The sequence below is a fragment of the Oncorhynchus tshawytscha genome, linkage group LG11 (genome assembly GCF_018296145.1).
Source record: "Oncorhynchus tshawytscha isolate Ot180627B linkage group LG11, Otsh_v2.0, whole genome shotgun sequence".
Lineage (NCBI taxonomy): Eukaryota > Metazoa > Chordata > Actinopteri > Salmoniformes > Salmonidae > Oncorhynchus > Oncorhynchus tshawytscha.
Window position 1 is genome coordinate 34,869,889 of NC_056439.1, and position 15,963 is coordinate 34,885,851.

Here is a 15,963-nt window from a genome sequence, read left to right on the forward strand (position 1 = left end):
TATCATGTGTATCATGTGTATCATGTATATCATGTGTATCATGTATATCATGTGTATCATGTGTATCATGTGTATCATGTATATCATGTGTATCATGTGTATCATGTATATCATGTGTATCATGTGTATCATGTGTATCATGTGTATCATGTGTATCATGTGTATCATGTGTATCATGTGTATCATGTGTATCATGTGTATCATGTATATCATGTGTATCATGTGTATCATGTGTATCATGTGTATCATGTGTATCATGTATATCATGTGTATCATGTGTATCATGTGTATCATGTGTATCATGTGTATCATGTATATCATGTGTATCATGTATATCATGTGTATCATGTATATCATGTGTATCATGTGTATCATGTGTATCATGTGTATCATGTGTATCATGTGTATCATGTATATCATGTGTATCATGTGTATCATGTGTATCATGTGTATCATGTATATCATGTGTATCATGTGTATCATGTGTATCATGTGTATCATGTGTATCATGTGTATCATGTGTATCATGAAAAAAAAACACTTCAAATAAATTTGAAATGTTATGCTTTTCAATGGCTGTCTTTGAACAAAGAGTCCAATGGAAAACATCCTGTGTCCAGAAGTTAATATTTCTGTATTAACATAAATGAGACTCACCAGCAGGGGCACAACGTTGGTTTTAGAAGTGGGGGAGACATAGTTATTATTATTATACTTTTTTTTATCCTGTCAGATTAACACTCCAAACAGCCTACCCGACCGCTCGGAGGCGTCCGCATGGTCCTAAAGCACATCAACGCTTTGATTTGTATCACATTCCAATGATAAAACTGGGGGGGACAAATATTCAATTTCAGAATGTGGGGGAGACATGTCCATCCCCAGTGAAAGTTGCACCCCTGCTCACCAGAGCAGTATGTCCTCACCTCACCTCAGTTTAAGAGGTCATCATTGGACATACAGTGCATTTGGAAAGTACAAACAATACCCCATAATGTTAAAGTGGAATTATGGTTTTCAAAAAAACAAAAATTAATAAAAATTGGAAATCTGAACTATCTTGAGTCAATAAGTATTCAACCCCTTTCTTATGACAAGTCTAAATAAGTCCAGGCGTAAAAATGTGCTTAACAAAATCACATAATAAGATGCATGGACTCACTCTGTGTGCAATAAGAGTGTTTAAGATGATTTTGGCATTCTCTCAACCAGCTTCATGAGGTAGTCACCTGGAATGCATTTCAATTAACAGGTGTGCCTTGTTAAAAGTTATATTATTGTGGAATTTCTTTAATTTCTTAATGCGTTTGAGACATTCGGTTGTGTTGTGACAAGGTAGGGGTGGTATAGAGAAGATAGCCCTATTTGGTAAAATACAAAGTCCATGTTATGGCAGCACAAATAAGCAAAGAGAAACAACAGTCCATCATGACTTTAAGACATGATGGTCAGATGAAACTGGCTCTCACGAGGACCGCCACAGGAAAGGAAGACCCAGAGTTACCTCTGCTGCAGAGGATAAGTTCATTAGAGTTACTAGCCTCAGAAATTGCAACCCAATAAATGCCTCACAGAGTTCAAGTGACAGACACATCTCAGCATCCACTGTTCAGAGGAGACTGTGTGAATCAGGCCTTCATGGTCAAATTGCTGCAAGGAAACCACTACTAAAGGACACCAATAAGAAGAGACTTGCTTGGGCCAAGAAACACGAGCAATGGACATTAGACTGGTGGAAATCTGTCCTTTGTTCTGATGAGTTCAAATGTGAGATTTTTGGTTCCAACCGCTGTGTCTTTATGAGACGCAGAGTAGGTGAACTGATGACCTCTGCATGTGTAGTTCCCACCGTGAAGAATGGAGGAGGAGGTGTGGGGGTGCTTTGCTGGTGACACTGTCTGTGATTTATTTAGAATTCAAGGCACACTTAACCAGCATGTCACGGGTGTTGTTGGATGTGGACCAAAGTGCAGCGTTGTAAGTGTACATTTATCTTTTTATTTAAGGAATGTCACCAACAAAACAAGACACAAGATAAACAACCGTGAAGCTTACAGGGCTAAGTGCCACTAACAAAGTTAACTACCCACGCTGAAAGGAGGGAAAAAGGGCTACCCAAGTATGATTCCCAATCAGAGACAACGATAGACAGCTGTCCCTGATTGAGAACCATACCCGGCCAAAACATAGAAATAAAGAAATCTAGAAAACAAAAAATAGAATGCCCACCCCACATCACACCCTGACCTAACCAAATAGAGAAATAAAACGGCTCTCTAAGGTCAGGGCGTGACACAGCATTGCTACCACAGCATTCTGCAGTGATATGCCATCCCATCTGGTTTGCGCTTTGTTGGGACTATAATTTGTTTTTCAACAGGACAATGACCCAACACATCTCCAGGCTGTGTAAGGGCTATTTGACCAAGAAGGAGAGTGATGGAGTGCTGCATCAGAGGACCTGGCCTCCGCAATCACCCTACCTCAACTCAATTGAGATGGTTTGGGATTATTTGGGCCGCAGACTGAAGGAAAAGCAGCCAACAAGTGCTCAGCATATGTGGGAACTCCTATAAGACTGTTGGAAAAGCATTCCAGGTAGATTTGGTTGAGAGAATGCCAAGAGTGTGCAAAGCTGTCATCAAGGCAAAGGGTGGCTACTTTGAAGAATCTCAAATAGAAAATATATTTGGATTTGTTTCACACTTTTTTGGTTACTACGTGATTCCATATGTGTTATTTCATAATTTTTTGTCTTCACTATTATTCTACAAGGTAGAAAATAGTAAAAAATAAAGAAAAACCCTGGAATTAGTAGGTGTGTGCAAACTTTTCACTTAAAATATGATTATATATTATATATATATATGGGGGATTGGAAATTATGCAAACAATTACATTCATAGAAGCCAGAATATATCTGTAATATTAAAGCTGATCTACCACCTAAAAAAATATATATTTTTTTTTAAACACAGCCAGGCTGTTATGATCATGCCACTCAGATCACTGAGCGAAGTACATGGGGTGAACGTTCTGCATGACAAGCAATTTCATTGTAAACTCATACCATATTCATGGCCACATTCATTTTTATGTATATTATTCTCTTTGTTAATCATTAGTAATTTATGTCACTCTTTGTCTTGAATTATGAATAGATTGCAAAACTCTTTATAGCATGGATGCTACGAGGATATACAGGCCTTGAATGCAGGGAAAATGTCCTCAACATGTGAAAAGGTTTCAGTAATTCAATGACACTTAGTTTAACAGCATTTTCATACCAATTAAAAATGTTCAACAGATTTTGGCCGTCATGGCTCTCGTGTGAAAAGGTGGCATCATTGCACAGGCCAAGAGCTAGGCTATTTATACACTTCAAGATTTACAACAAGTGTTGTTTATCTTTGTGCACATTACGTGTCAGCTCTACTTTCCCCCAACTACTGTGTCAGGATGTTATCATTCCACTAATGTGAATGATGCCTAAATGTTCCTTTTTAAGTCCTCCTTTTATACTGCAGTCAAGACTGTGGCCATGTTTGAGCTGTGAGCCACTGGGCACAGATACCAATTCAACGTTTATTCCACATTTGATCAATGTAATTTCATTGAAATTATGTGGAAACAATGTTGATTCACCAGTATGTGCCCAGTGAGGAGTGTCTGTCTTTGTGACCTCATACCGTACATGGCCAGCCCTGAAAAAATGCAGTCATCTCAAACTTCAGCATCTCAAACTAGCAATGTCCGGTGGTTACCTCCTTGGCTGGCTGGGATGGCCAAGGCCCAGGGGATGTTTTGGTTGGTCTGTTTACTGGTTTGTCTGGGTTTTTTTTGGCAGTCTTGTTTTCGATATTGGCTCACCCGTGTTCTTTCTAAAGCCTAATCTACACTGAAATTCCTGCATTCCCCTTTGCTCTTCCCCTTTCCCAAGTCCCACCGGCTCAGCAACTGCCTGTTGGACCCCTGGCTTTCCTCTCCTCTCTGCCACCCTCCTTCCTGCCTGTCGGTGCTGTGCGTGACAGTAGCTCACTGAGAAGTGGAAATTAGACTAGTAAACAATGATTAGCTCCAGGGCTGGGGCAGCCTGGTCTACCGTGGGTCCTGTCTCCACGCGCCTGCCGCCAGAGCATTATATGCAACATGAAGCGCTCCAAGCCCCTTCCCATCCCCAGGCCCTTCCCACCACTCTTCTCCCCACCCCAGCAGAGTCAGCTTGGGGTCAGGGACAAACTTTCACAGCCAGGTTACAGGAGATAATCACAGGCAAACACGGCAGCCACACGCAAAAAGAACACACATGAGCCCCAGCCTGCTGTAACCCTGGCTCTAATTAGAGGTGATGGGGATGCGAGTGGCCACATGTGTATGAAGGAGAGCAGGAGGAGGAGGAGGTCAGTTATGGTGTAGTGTTACACACACAGAAGAATTACCCTGTAGCGAGAGAACAATGAGACAAGCGAGAAATAGTCATCCAAGTGAAGCAGTGTCTTCTGTTCTGAGACACCTACAGCACCCGATGTCACAGGAAGGCCAAAAAGATCAGCAAGGACATCAACCACCCATGCCACTACCTGTTCACCCCGCTATCATCCACAAGGTGAGGTCAGTGCAGGTGCATCAAAGCTGGGACTGAGAGACTGAAAAATAGCTTCTATCTCAAGGCCGTCAGACTGTTAATTAAATAGCCATCACTAGCCGGCTTCCACCCGATTACGTAACCCTGCACCTTAGAGGCTGCTGCCCTATATACATAGACTTGGAATCACTGGCCACTTTAATAATGGAACACTAGTCACTTTAATAATTTTTAAATAATGTTGACATACTGCTTTACTAATCTCCTATGTATATACTGTATCTGTTCTACTGTAGTTTAGTCAATGCCACTCCGACATTGCTCCATCTAATATTTATATGTGTCTTAATTCCATTCTTTTACTTTTAGATTAGTGTGTATTGTTGTGAACTGTTAGATACTACTACACTGTTCGAGCTAGGAACTCAAGCATTTCCCTACACCCGTAATAACATCGGCTAAATATGTGTATGTGACCAATACAATTTGATTTGATTTGACATTGCTGTGTCTGGTTAACCGAGGAATCATGCTGGATGCTTTCGTGTTTTCAGGAACACCACATTTCTGCTGACAAAACAGGGAGAGGGAAGTGAACAGCTTCTATACATAGTTATGAAGTTGGATAACTATCAAAAGAAAAGAGAGACCAATTTCATTTTGAAGTACTGAGGGTCAAACAAAACTTTACCTCATTGAAGGTATAATATGCAGAATTACAGATTGTGGCTTCAATTGTATCCAAACTATGGAATAATGATGTCTTTTCACATTTCTCTCAACCAATTAAAAGAAACAACCAATTAACCCTAGTAGTAAAACATACACATACAGAGCATGTTTAATGTACCTTCTGACGTTTGAGCAATGCTCTACATTGCATGATTTTACCTGTATTCCATTTCAAGTCTCAGAGGAACAAGACATTTTTTTAAAAACACAAAGGTTTTTTCACCCTTACAACCTTTTCTGTTGTTATTTATGTAGTTTAACATTTTTTATGTTGAAAGCATCCTTTCTTCCCACTTTCAACATTACTGTACTTCAGTCATACCTTAGAATAATAATACATCTTTTGGCTTATGTCAATGTTTAATGTAAAGATTGCTCAATTCAGAAAGGATGATTGCTAAAAAATATATATCATTTTTCACCATGTTTTCTCAATGACATTCAATTCACCATTGAAAAAAGGGGCAAGTTTAAATTTGTTCCACCTTAGCGAGTCTGTCTACAAGTCAGAGACCACTATGATGACACACCAAATGTGTTTGATGGATCCTTTTTGTCTTCGTCTAATGCCTCTTAAGGGGAACGTAATCAGATTTTGTTACTGATCTTGGGTAATCCAAAAGTTACGTTACTGATTACAATTCTGGACAGGCAATTAGTAACATTTAGAAAGTAACCTACCCAACCCTGCATGTAATGAGGACTCTACAGTTTTTAATAAAAACTCAGCTCAAAGAATATTTGAATCAACTTAAGAAAGGCTTGGCAGATTGATCTCTTAAAGATATTCTCCGGTACTTTTGTATACTTTTTAGCCAGTAGTGCTCAGGAGCCAAAAGGGCTCCCAGGATATTGCGTACTACATCACAAATGTGCAGATATGTGCACCACGTCATTGCTGGCTCTCTCGCTCTACTGTGTGTGCGTCTTGCTGGCTGTCACTCAAATGCCGAGGGGCTGAAGCTCATTGGCTGAAACTTGAATTGCTGGGGGGCTGGCCCACGTGACGGTAAATGGGAAATGCCATCACACAGCTTCCAGAAAACAGTGGCTTTCAAACTGGCTACGTGAGGTAATAGATTATGCATGTATGAACTACACATTGACACATCCAGCCCAAAGTGGGAGGTTTAAAAATACTTAGTAGTCGCCAAAGTACCGGAGCATGTCTTTAATTACTATTATTTAACCTCAGCTATGAAAATAGGCTATGCAATGATTAAATAATCTAGACCAAAACATAGAAAGAAAATCTGTAACACCCATAGCGAGAATTCCCCCTCCCCCTTACCCGTTACCTCATGCCCCAATAATGAGTGACTGTGCTGGAGTATTACTGAAGTCTCTGTCCCCCTAACTTACTGCCTCACATTTTGAAAATGTTAGTGCCTTCAATTAGGGTCATTACCTCTCTGCAAAAATAAACTTCACAGTTGGTGAGAAAACTGGAGGGGGGGGGAGTTTTGCCTCTGGAACTAAAATTCAACTTTGATTTCAATAAAGAATAAACTGTACTTTGTAATGCTTGCCAAGGACAGGGCTCAGGTTGACCATGATGTGTGCTACCAGGCATGAAAGCATGATATACTGTATTTCAGGTACCAAAACCGTCATCTTTAGTGTCACCATTCCACCTTCCACCTTTCGAGGGATCAGAATGTCATTCAACCCTTTTGATCTCCTGAAAAGTTTCCTCCTAACTCTTTGGCACTCAAGAGCCACTTCAGAGAGCACCCAGAGGGCACCTGAGGTGTATTGTGATATTATATAAAGAAAGCTGCCATTGGATGGCTCTAACCTGGTCTCACAGCATTTCGTATTATTCTGTACGTAATTCCAAGACACTCCATTTAGCATGATATGTTAAGTTTCGTATGGTATGTATTCATTTGTGGCTGTTCATCACCCATTTCCTATGATATGGTACTAATTACAATTCATATTATACATTGGCAAGAAAAAAGTATGTGAACCCTTTAGAATGTCCTGGATTTCTGCATAAATTAGTCATAAAATTTGATCTGATCTTCAACTAAGTCACAACAATAGACAAACAGTGTGCTTAAACTAATAAAATACAAATTATTGTATTTTTCTTGTCTGAATTGAATAGATCATTTCAATATTCACAGTGTAGGTTGGAAAAAATAAAATCACGTTTATTTATATAGCCCTTCGTACATCAGCTGATATCTCAAAGTGCTGTACAGAAACCCAGCCTAAAACCCCAAACAGCAAGCAATGCAGGTGTAGAAGCACGGTGGCTAGGAAAAACTCCCTAGAAAGGCCAAAACCTAGGAAGAAACCTAGAGAGGAACCAGGCTATGTGGGGTGGCCAGTCCTCTTCTGGCTGTGCCGGGTGGAGATTATAACAGAACATGGCCAAGATGTTCAAATGTTCATAAATGACCAGCATGGTCGTATAATAATAAGGCAGAACAGTTGAAACTGGAGCAGCAGCACGGTCAGATGGACTGGGGACAGCAAGGAGTCATCATGTCAGGTAGTCCTGGGGCATGGTCCTAGGGCTCAGGTCCTCCGAGAGAGAGAAAGAGAGAGCATATGTGGGGTTGCCAGTCCTCTTCTGGCTGTGCCGGGTGGAGATTTTAACAGAACATGGCCAAGATGTTCAAATGTTCATAAATGACCAGCATGGTCGTATAATAATAAGGCAGAACAGTTGAAACTGGAGCAGCAGCACGGTCAGATGGACTGGGGACAGCAAGGAGTCATCATATCAGGTAGTCCTGGGGCATGGTCCTAGGGCTCAGGTCCTCTGAGAGAGAGAAAGAAAGAGAGAAGGAGAGAATTAGAGAATGCACACTTAGATTCACACAGGACACTGAATAGGACAGGAGAAGTACTCCAGATATAACAAACTGACCCTAGCCCCCCGACACATAAACTACTGCAGCATAAATACTGGAGGCTGAGACAGGAGGGGTCAGGAGACACTGTGGCCCCATCCGAGGACACCCCCGGACAGGGCCAAACAGGAAGGATATAACCCCACCCACTTTGCCAAAGCACAGCCCCCACACCACTAGAGGGATAACTTCAACCACCAACTTACCATCCTGAGACAGCAGAGACAGCAAGGGCGGTTCGTTGCTCCAGAGCGTTTCCGTTCACCTTTCCACTCCTGGGCCAGACTACACTCAATCATATGACCCACTGAAGAGATGAGTCTTCAGTAAAGACTTAAAGGTTGAGACCGAGTTTGCGTCTCTGACATGGGTAGGCAGACCGTTCCATAAAAATGGAGCTCTATAGGAGAAAGCCCTGTCTCCAGCTGTTTGCTTAGAAATTCTAGGGACAATTAGGAGGCCTGCGTCTTGTGACCGTAGCGTACGTGTAGGTATGTACGGCAGGACCAAATCAGAGAGATAGGTAGGAGCAAGCCCATGTAATGCTTTGTAGGTTAGCAGTAAAACCTTGAAATCAGCCCTTGCTTTGACAGGAAGCCAGTGTAGAGAGGCTAGCACTGGAGTAATATGATAAAAATTTTGGGTTCTAGTCAGGATTCTAGCAGCCGTATTTAGCACCAACTGAAGTTTATTTAGTGCTTTATCCGGGTAGCCGGAAAGTAGAGCATTGCAGTAGTCTAACCTAGAAGTGACAAAAGCATGGATTAATTTTTCTGCATAATTTTTGGACAGAAAGTTTCTGATTTTTGCAATGTTACGTAGATGGAAAAAAGCTGTCCTTGAAATGGTCTTGATATGTTCTTCAAAAGAGAGATCAGGGTCCAGAGTAACGCCGAGGTCCTTTACAGTTTTAAAAAGTATGTGATCCCCTAGGCTAATGACTTTTCCAAAAGCTAATTGGAGTCCAATCAATGAGACGAGACGAGATGTTGGTTTGAGCTGTCCTGCCCTATAAAAAACACTCACAAAATTTGAGTTTGCTATTCACAAGAAGCATTGCCTGATATGAACCATGCCTCAAACAAAAGAGATTTCAGAAGACCTAAGATTAAGAATTGTTGACTTGCATAAAGCTGGAAAGGGTTACAAAAGTATTTCTAAAAGCCTTAATGTTCATCAGTCCACGGTAAGACACATTGTCTATAAATGGAGAAAGTTCAGCACTGTTGCTACTCTCCCTAGGAGTGGCTGTCCTGCAAAGATGACTGCAAGAGCACAGTGCAAAATGCTCAATGAGGTAAGAAGAATCCTGGAGTGTCAGCTAAAGACTTACAGAAATCTCTGGAACATGTTAACATCTCTGTTGACAAGTCTACGATACATAAAACACTAAACAAGAATGGTGTTCATGGGAGGACACCACGGAAGAAGCCACTGCTGTCCAAAAAAACATTGCTGCAAGTCTGAAGTTCGCAAAATAGTCCCTTGGATGTTCCACAGCACTTCTGGCAAAATGTTCTGTGGACAGATGAAAATAAAGTTGATTCGTTTGGAAGAAACACACAACACTATGTGTTGAGAAAAGAAGGCACTGCACACCTACATCAAAACCTCACCCCAACTGTAAAGTATGATGGAGGGAGCATCATGGTTTGGAGCTGCTTTGCAACCTGATTTAAAATGCTGTGACATGACCTCGAGAGCGGTTCACACCAGACATCCTAAAAATATTGCTGAACTGAAACAGTTTTGTAAAGATGATTGGTCCAAAATTCCTTGTACAGGTCTGATTCACAACTACAGAAAATGTTTGGTTGAGTTTATTGCTGCCAAAGGAGAGTCAACCAGTTATTAAATCCAAAAGTTCACATACTTTTCCCACCCTGCACTGTAAATGTTTACATGGTGTGTTCAATAAAGACATGAAAACATATCATTTTTTGTGTGTTATTAATTTAAGTTAGATGAAGATCAGATCAAATTTTATGACCAATTGATGCAGAAATCCAGGTAATTCCAAAGGGTTCACATACTTTTTCTTGACCATGTATGTTACAAATTTGCAAAACATATGATATGTTACGAATTCTAGCTAGGTGGCTAACATTAGCTAGCTGGTTAACATTAGCTAGGCTAGGGGTTAAGTTTAAACAAGAAAATATTTAACTAGGCAAGCCAGTTAAGAACACATTCTTATTTACAATGATGGCCTACCCCGGACCAATTGTGCGCCACTCTATGGGATTCCCAATCACAGCTGGATCTAATACAGCCTGGATTTGAATCATGGACTGTGGTGATGCCACTTGCACTGAGATGCCGTGCCTTAGACCACTGCCCCACTCGGTAGCCCAGGGTTAGGGTTAAGGTTAGGGTTAAGAGTAGGAGTTAAGGTAGGGTTAGGGGAAGGGTTAACTAAAAGTGTTAAGGTTGAGGTTAGGAGAAGGGGAAGTAGTTGCAAAGTAGCTAAAAAGTAGTAAGTAGTTGAAAAGTTGCTAATTAGCTAAAATGCTAAAGTTGTCTGTGATTAAATTCAAACTCGCAAACTTTGGGGTTGCTAGACTTTAGGTTCAGGGTAAGGGTTAGCTAAAAGGCTTAAGGTTAGGGTTAGGGGAAGGGTTAGCTAAAAGGGTTAAGATTAAGGGCAGGGGATTTTGTTTCAAGTAGCTAGAAAACAGTAAGTAGTTGAAAAGTTGCTAATTATCTAAAATGCTAAAGATTCAAACTCTCAATCTTTTGGTTTTTGCCTTAAGTAACCATCTGTCCTATGCAAATATACGAAACATAACATACCATACTAAATGGAGTGTCTCGGATTATGTACAGAATAATATGAAAGGCTCTGAGACCAGGTTGCTGGCTCATATCTGAAACATGGCTCTCACGCAAAACTACAGCCACTTTTATGCTTTGTAAAGGCTCAAAGAAATGCTGTAGCATGAGACCTGCTGAAAATATGAATATGAATTTTTCATGGATTTTCTCTGATAAGATTTGTACTTTATGTTTAGAGGTGTTTGTATAAGCATACTTATGTAAGGCAAGTTAGTCTATTTACCTGTATTGCAAATGCAACATTTTATTTATCATTTTTAAATAACCTGATAGTTTTACACAGGCAGGAAGTTCTTCATCATGGCAAAATAAACAGTCTATATATGGTCTATAGACAATATTTCAATCCACACTTGGATAATTATTTTTAGTTGCATCCATGTGAACTTTGGGTCATTTTAATTTTATATCACTAGACAGATGTGTAAGAGCCACCCAAGACCTTATCAAGATGGGGGTTCATTTCATTTAAACACTTCTGATAGTTACCCATCCCTAGTTCAATAAGCTAAATGTAATTTAGGCTATTCAAGAAAGGAAATTCAGACAATGATGGAAGATCTAACATAATTGTATTATTACAAATATTATTTGTTTCATCTTCTGCGCAATATTATGGAAACCTTCCGACTCGGGTAGGCTCATAAGCAACTTTCACTGACCTTCAGAGTTCGATTTGAACCACGAGGTAGTTGAGTGATTTAAAATATTATCACAAAGATATACAACTTGCTATATGCAGCACTAAAAGAACGCAATATGCAACAACGCGTTGCACAGTACCTGAAAAGTAGTAAAACTGAATGAAAACCCTTGCTTTTAAAATACATGTATTAGGCTACATGGCACCATGAGAACATTCATAATTTTATGAAAGAGACTAAACAGAGTTTCAGTTAGGCTAATTATGGAAAGAATAGAATGTCCATGCACACGCGCACAAAAGTCAACCATACGTTATCGACTATATGAGAAACAAACCGCTATACGCTTTTCTGTACCAAACTGCGCCGTTGAGTTTTCTAAGTATAAGAAAGTATAACAATTTAAAATGGGATCGTATGTCACTATTCGAGTTTGTAAAATAATCGTCACTTTCCTCCTAAACTTGTCACTAGTTACTGGAGCTCACCTCCGGGGACAGCGGTTGCTCTTGCGCGCTCTGTTTCCTAGTGCGCGGCGCGCGTCGAGGTCCAACAGCAGAAAGATAATATATAGTGCAGGGCTACCACAATGGGAGGAGTATGAAAATAATGCTGAGCCCTGCCCACAGACTGCAAACATATAAGACACCGTGCTGATGCAAAACTAGTCACTAAGGTCTTACATCTTGCTGAAAAGTGTGACTAGAGAACAACTTCACCATAACTCACCAAGCTTAATCTGAGATAATTTCCCAAGAAGTACTGAGACTGTCACCATGGTCTCAGCAGGACACTTTGGAGTTTAAACTAACTGAACTAGTTTTATATTAGATGGATTAATTGAAATTGAATATCACTAAATCACTTTTGAAAAGTAAGCTGGGCTAAAACTGACTGAGAGTGCTGAAAAAAGTGGAACTTTTTTGTACTGTTTTTTTCTATTCACAATATCTGTCTTCAGGAATAGGTAATAAATCATCTAGAACCATGGCACTGCTGGACACAGAGTTTGAGGTGAAGGGCAGCAGCAGCATCATCAGGGAGTGGAGTGGACAGGTCCAGCCAGCGCTGGTCGCCTCCTTGGTTTTCCTCTTCTGTCTTGAAGCCTGTCTGTGGGTCAGGAATCTCAGACTCAAGAGAAGGCTGCCAGGACCTTTTGCCTGGCCGGTGGTTGGCAATGCCATGCAGCTGGGGCAAATGCCTCATATCACCTTCTCCAAGCTGGCAAAGAAGTACGGCAACGTGTATCAGATAAGACTGGGCTGCAACAACATAGTGGTGCTTAATGGAGATGCAGCAATACGAGAAGCCTTGGTTCAGCACAGCACAGAGTTTGCAGGCAGACCTGACTTTGTGTCTTTTCGGATGATTTCAGGAGGCAGGAGCATGACATTCACTAACTACAGCAAACAGTGGAAAATGCACAGGAGAATTGCACAATCTACCATTAGAGCTTTCTCCTCCGCAAACAGCCAGACCAAGAAAGCATTTGAGCAGCACGTTTTAGGAGAATCTATGGATCTTGTGCAGGTATTTCTGAGAATGAGTGCTGATGGACGATATTTTAATCCCGCTCATGAATTTACAGTCGCTGCTGCAAATGTAATCTGTGCCCTGTGCTTTGGAAAACGTTATGGCCATGATGATATTGAGTTTAGAACTCTCCTAGGCAAAATGGACAAGTTTGGAGAGACGGTGGGGGCTGGCAGCTTGGTGGATGTCATGCCCTGGCTTCAGAATTTCCCAAATCCTGTCCGCAGCGTCTACCAGAATTTCAAACACATAAATGAGGAGTTTTTTGCCTTTGTGAAAGACAAAGTGGTGCAGCACAGAGAAACCTTCAACCCTGATGTGACCCGGGACATGAGTGATGCTATCATTAATGTGATTGAGCACGGAAAGGACAGTGGACTGACCAAAGACTTCACAGAAGGAACAGTCACAGACCTTATTGGAGCCGGCCAAGACACAATGTCAACCATTTTACAATGGATTCTCCTGCTTTTGATCAAATACCCCATCATCCAAACCAAGCTGCAGGAGCAGATTGACAAAGTGGTAGGCCGTGACAGGCTGCCCTGTATTGAGGACAAAGCCAGCCTGGCTTACCTAGATGCCGTTATCTATGAGACCATGCGCTACACCAGCTTTGTACCCCTCACCATCCCCCACTCCACCACCTCAGATGTTACCATCGAAGGCTTCCACATCCCCAAAGACACAGTGGTCTTCATCAACCAGTGGTCTGTCAACCACGACCCTTTACAGTGGAAGGACCCACATCTCTTTGACCCTTCACGTTTCCTAGATGAAAGCGGTGCCCTTGACAAGGACCGAACTAACAGCGTCATGATCTTCTCCACTGGTAAGAGGCGATGTATTGGCGACCAGATTGCCAAAGTGGAAATATTTTTATTTACAGCCATCTTGCTTCACCAGTGTACCTTTGAGAGCAATCCCTCAGAGACCCTGACCCTTGGTTGTTCCTATGGGCTCGCACTGAAGCCCCTGCACTACACCATCACAACCAAGCTCAGGGGGAAGCTGCTCGGTCTGGTGTCACCTGCATAAAAATCTCATCCCAATATTGTGACTCAAGGCCAGCAGAAACTATAAGTTTGCCAAGCAATGATATTTTACAGTGAGTATTAGTAAACATGCACTGAATGTTGTTGTTGAGTGTAATATTTCATATTTAATATTTAATTCATATCTGATCACAATTTAATATGTTTGCATTGTTGTTGATACAGGATTGAAAGTATGATTACAGTGATGGAAAGTTTGCTAGGTATAGCTTTTTCTCCTGTGTTGGGGGCCAGGGGTTATGGGGTCAATCAATTTGAACAGGTTCTCAAACTATGTACTTGATCATTTTCTTTAAGGAAGTATACTTTTGTTTCATATCCATTTTGAGTTTTGGGCGTACTTCATATACAGTATTCAGCATGTTAATATATCAAAATATGTGCAGGAAACTAGAATATTCCTCAACAGTCAATGGAAGGTTATATCACAGTGTAATATGCCTGTGAGTGTTTGTGAATGTTGTAGTCACACCTGAAGGACCACAGTTTGTTGCCTTGAGGACTTTGTGGATGTCTGTTATTAACATGGTGATGTTTCAATGTATTTATCTTTTTCAGATAAAGCTGTCACAATTTTTTTTAAATATATATCTTTCAGGTATGAACAATATTTGTTAAGTATTATAATCAAATTCACTATCTACTGTACACCATGCATATGAGCACATTGAATACTGTTGACAGATGCTGACGAACTGCTAAAGGAAAATCAAGATATGTATTTTCCATAGCCTACCGTGTGAAGACAATTCAGCGTTAACAGCACTGTTGCCTCTGTGCAACTTCACGCTCAGTGTCTCCAACAATATTTGGAGGTGTTTCAATACAGAGGTGGGTTTCTACTGGAGTCTAGAAGTATGGTACTGATAAGGCTGATGAACAGTTGGGAGAGGACCAATTCTAAACACTGACCCTATTGATATTCTCAGAAATCTACTTTACTGAACAGGCACTCTAGCTACACAACCCATCCCTTCATATCCAAATCAACTGTCACTAAATACAATATTACTACACAAGTCAATGGAGTTTCGATGTATTTTAAAAAATGCATGCATGTTTAAACCTCAAGGCTCTGAAATCTGTAGATGTAATGTCACCTTTGTCAAAGAACATGTTTTCAGAAATGTATTAAATATTGTTCAGAATATCTGCCTCTCTCAAACCAAGAAACTCAACTACAACATGTGTTGAATGTCCAGGCAAGGATTCATGAATGAAAATATGTTGTTTTGTTTGTTGGTTTGTTTGTTTTATATGATTGAAAAATAAGCTACATCTGGAATTAATAAAGCAATGTTTAAATCAATCAGGGGCTGATAGTGACTGATTCTGCTTCTCTCTCATTTGTCATTCATTAATTCATTAAGTACCTCATCACCGGAAGGATTGCATTCTCCTCTCCATGTGTTGTTCTTTGTAGTAACACACTCCATGTACAGAGGAATGAATATGAGGTGGTGCATAAAAAATTACAAAGTAACAATTATTATGGGGATTCACACTCTAAGGTACATTGTATAATACAATACTTAATCAATTATAGTAAAACTGTAAACAAGTGGTTACAATCATTATGTTTTACAGCTAGTCTACACCAGTCCTGCATGTTTGATCTCATCCAAACTGTTAAAACACATCAAATGTGTTTGAATTGTGATCTGGTTTGGCAACAATACATCATATAACAGAGGAATCTCTCCTTGCAGCAA

The 15,963-nt window shown here is 40.6% G+C and overlaps 1 protein-coding gene across 1 annotated transcript; it reads left to right on the top strand.

The window, feature by feature from the left end:
- Positions 1-12,347: 12,347 nt before the first annotated feature.
- LOC112261829 (cytochrome P450 1B1-like) lies at positions 12,348-15,560 on the top strand. Its single transcript, XM_042330040.1, has one exon. The coding sequence runs from the start codon at positions 12,651-12,653 to the stop codon at positions 14,232-14,234; it is 1,584 nt and encodes a 527-aa protein (XP_042185974.1). The 5' UTR covers positions 12,348-12,650; the 3' UTR covers positions 14,235-15,560.
- The last annotated feature ends 403 nt before the right edge of the window (positions 15,561-15,963 follow it).

What these genes read in the sequence shown, in the direction of transcription:
- LOC112261829 (XM_042330040.1), top strand. Translation starts at nt 12,651, where the DNA reads ATGGCACTGCTGGACACAGAGTTTGAGGTGAAGGGCAGCAGCAGCATC.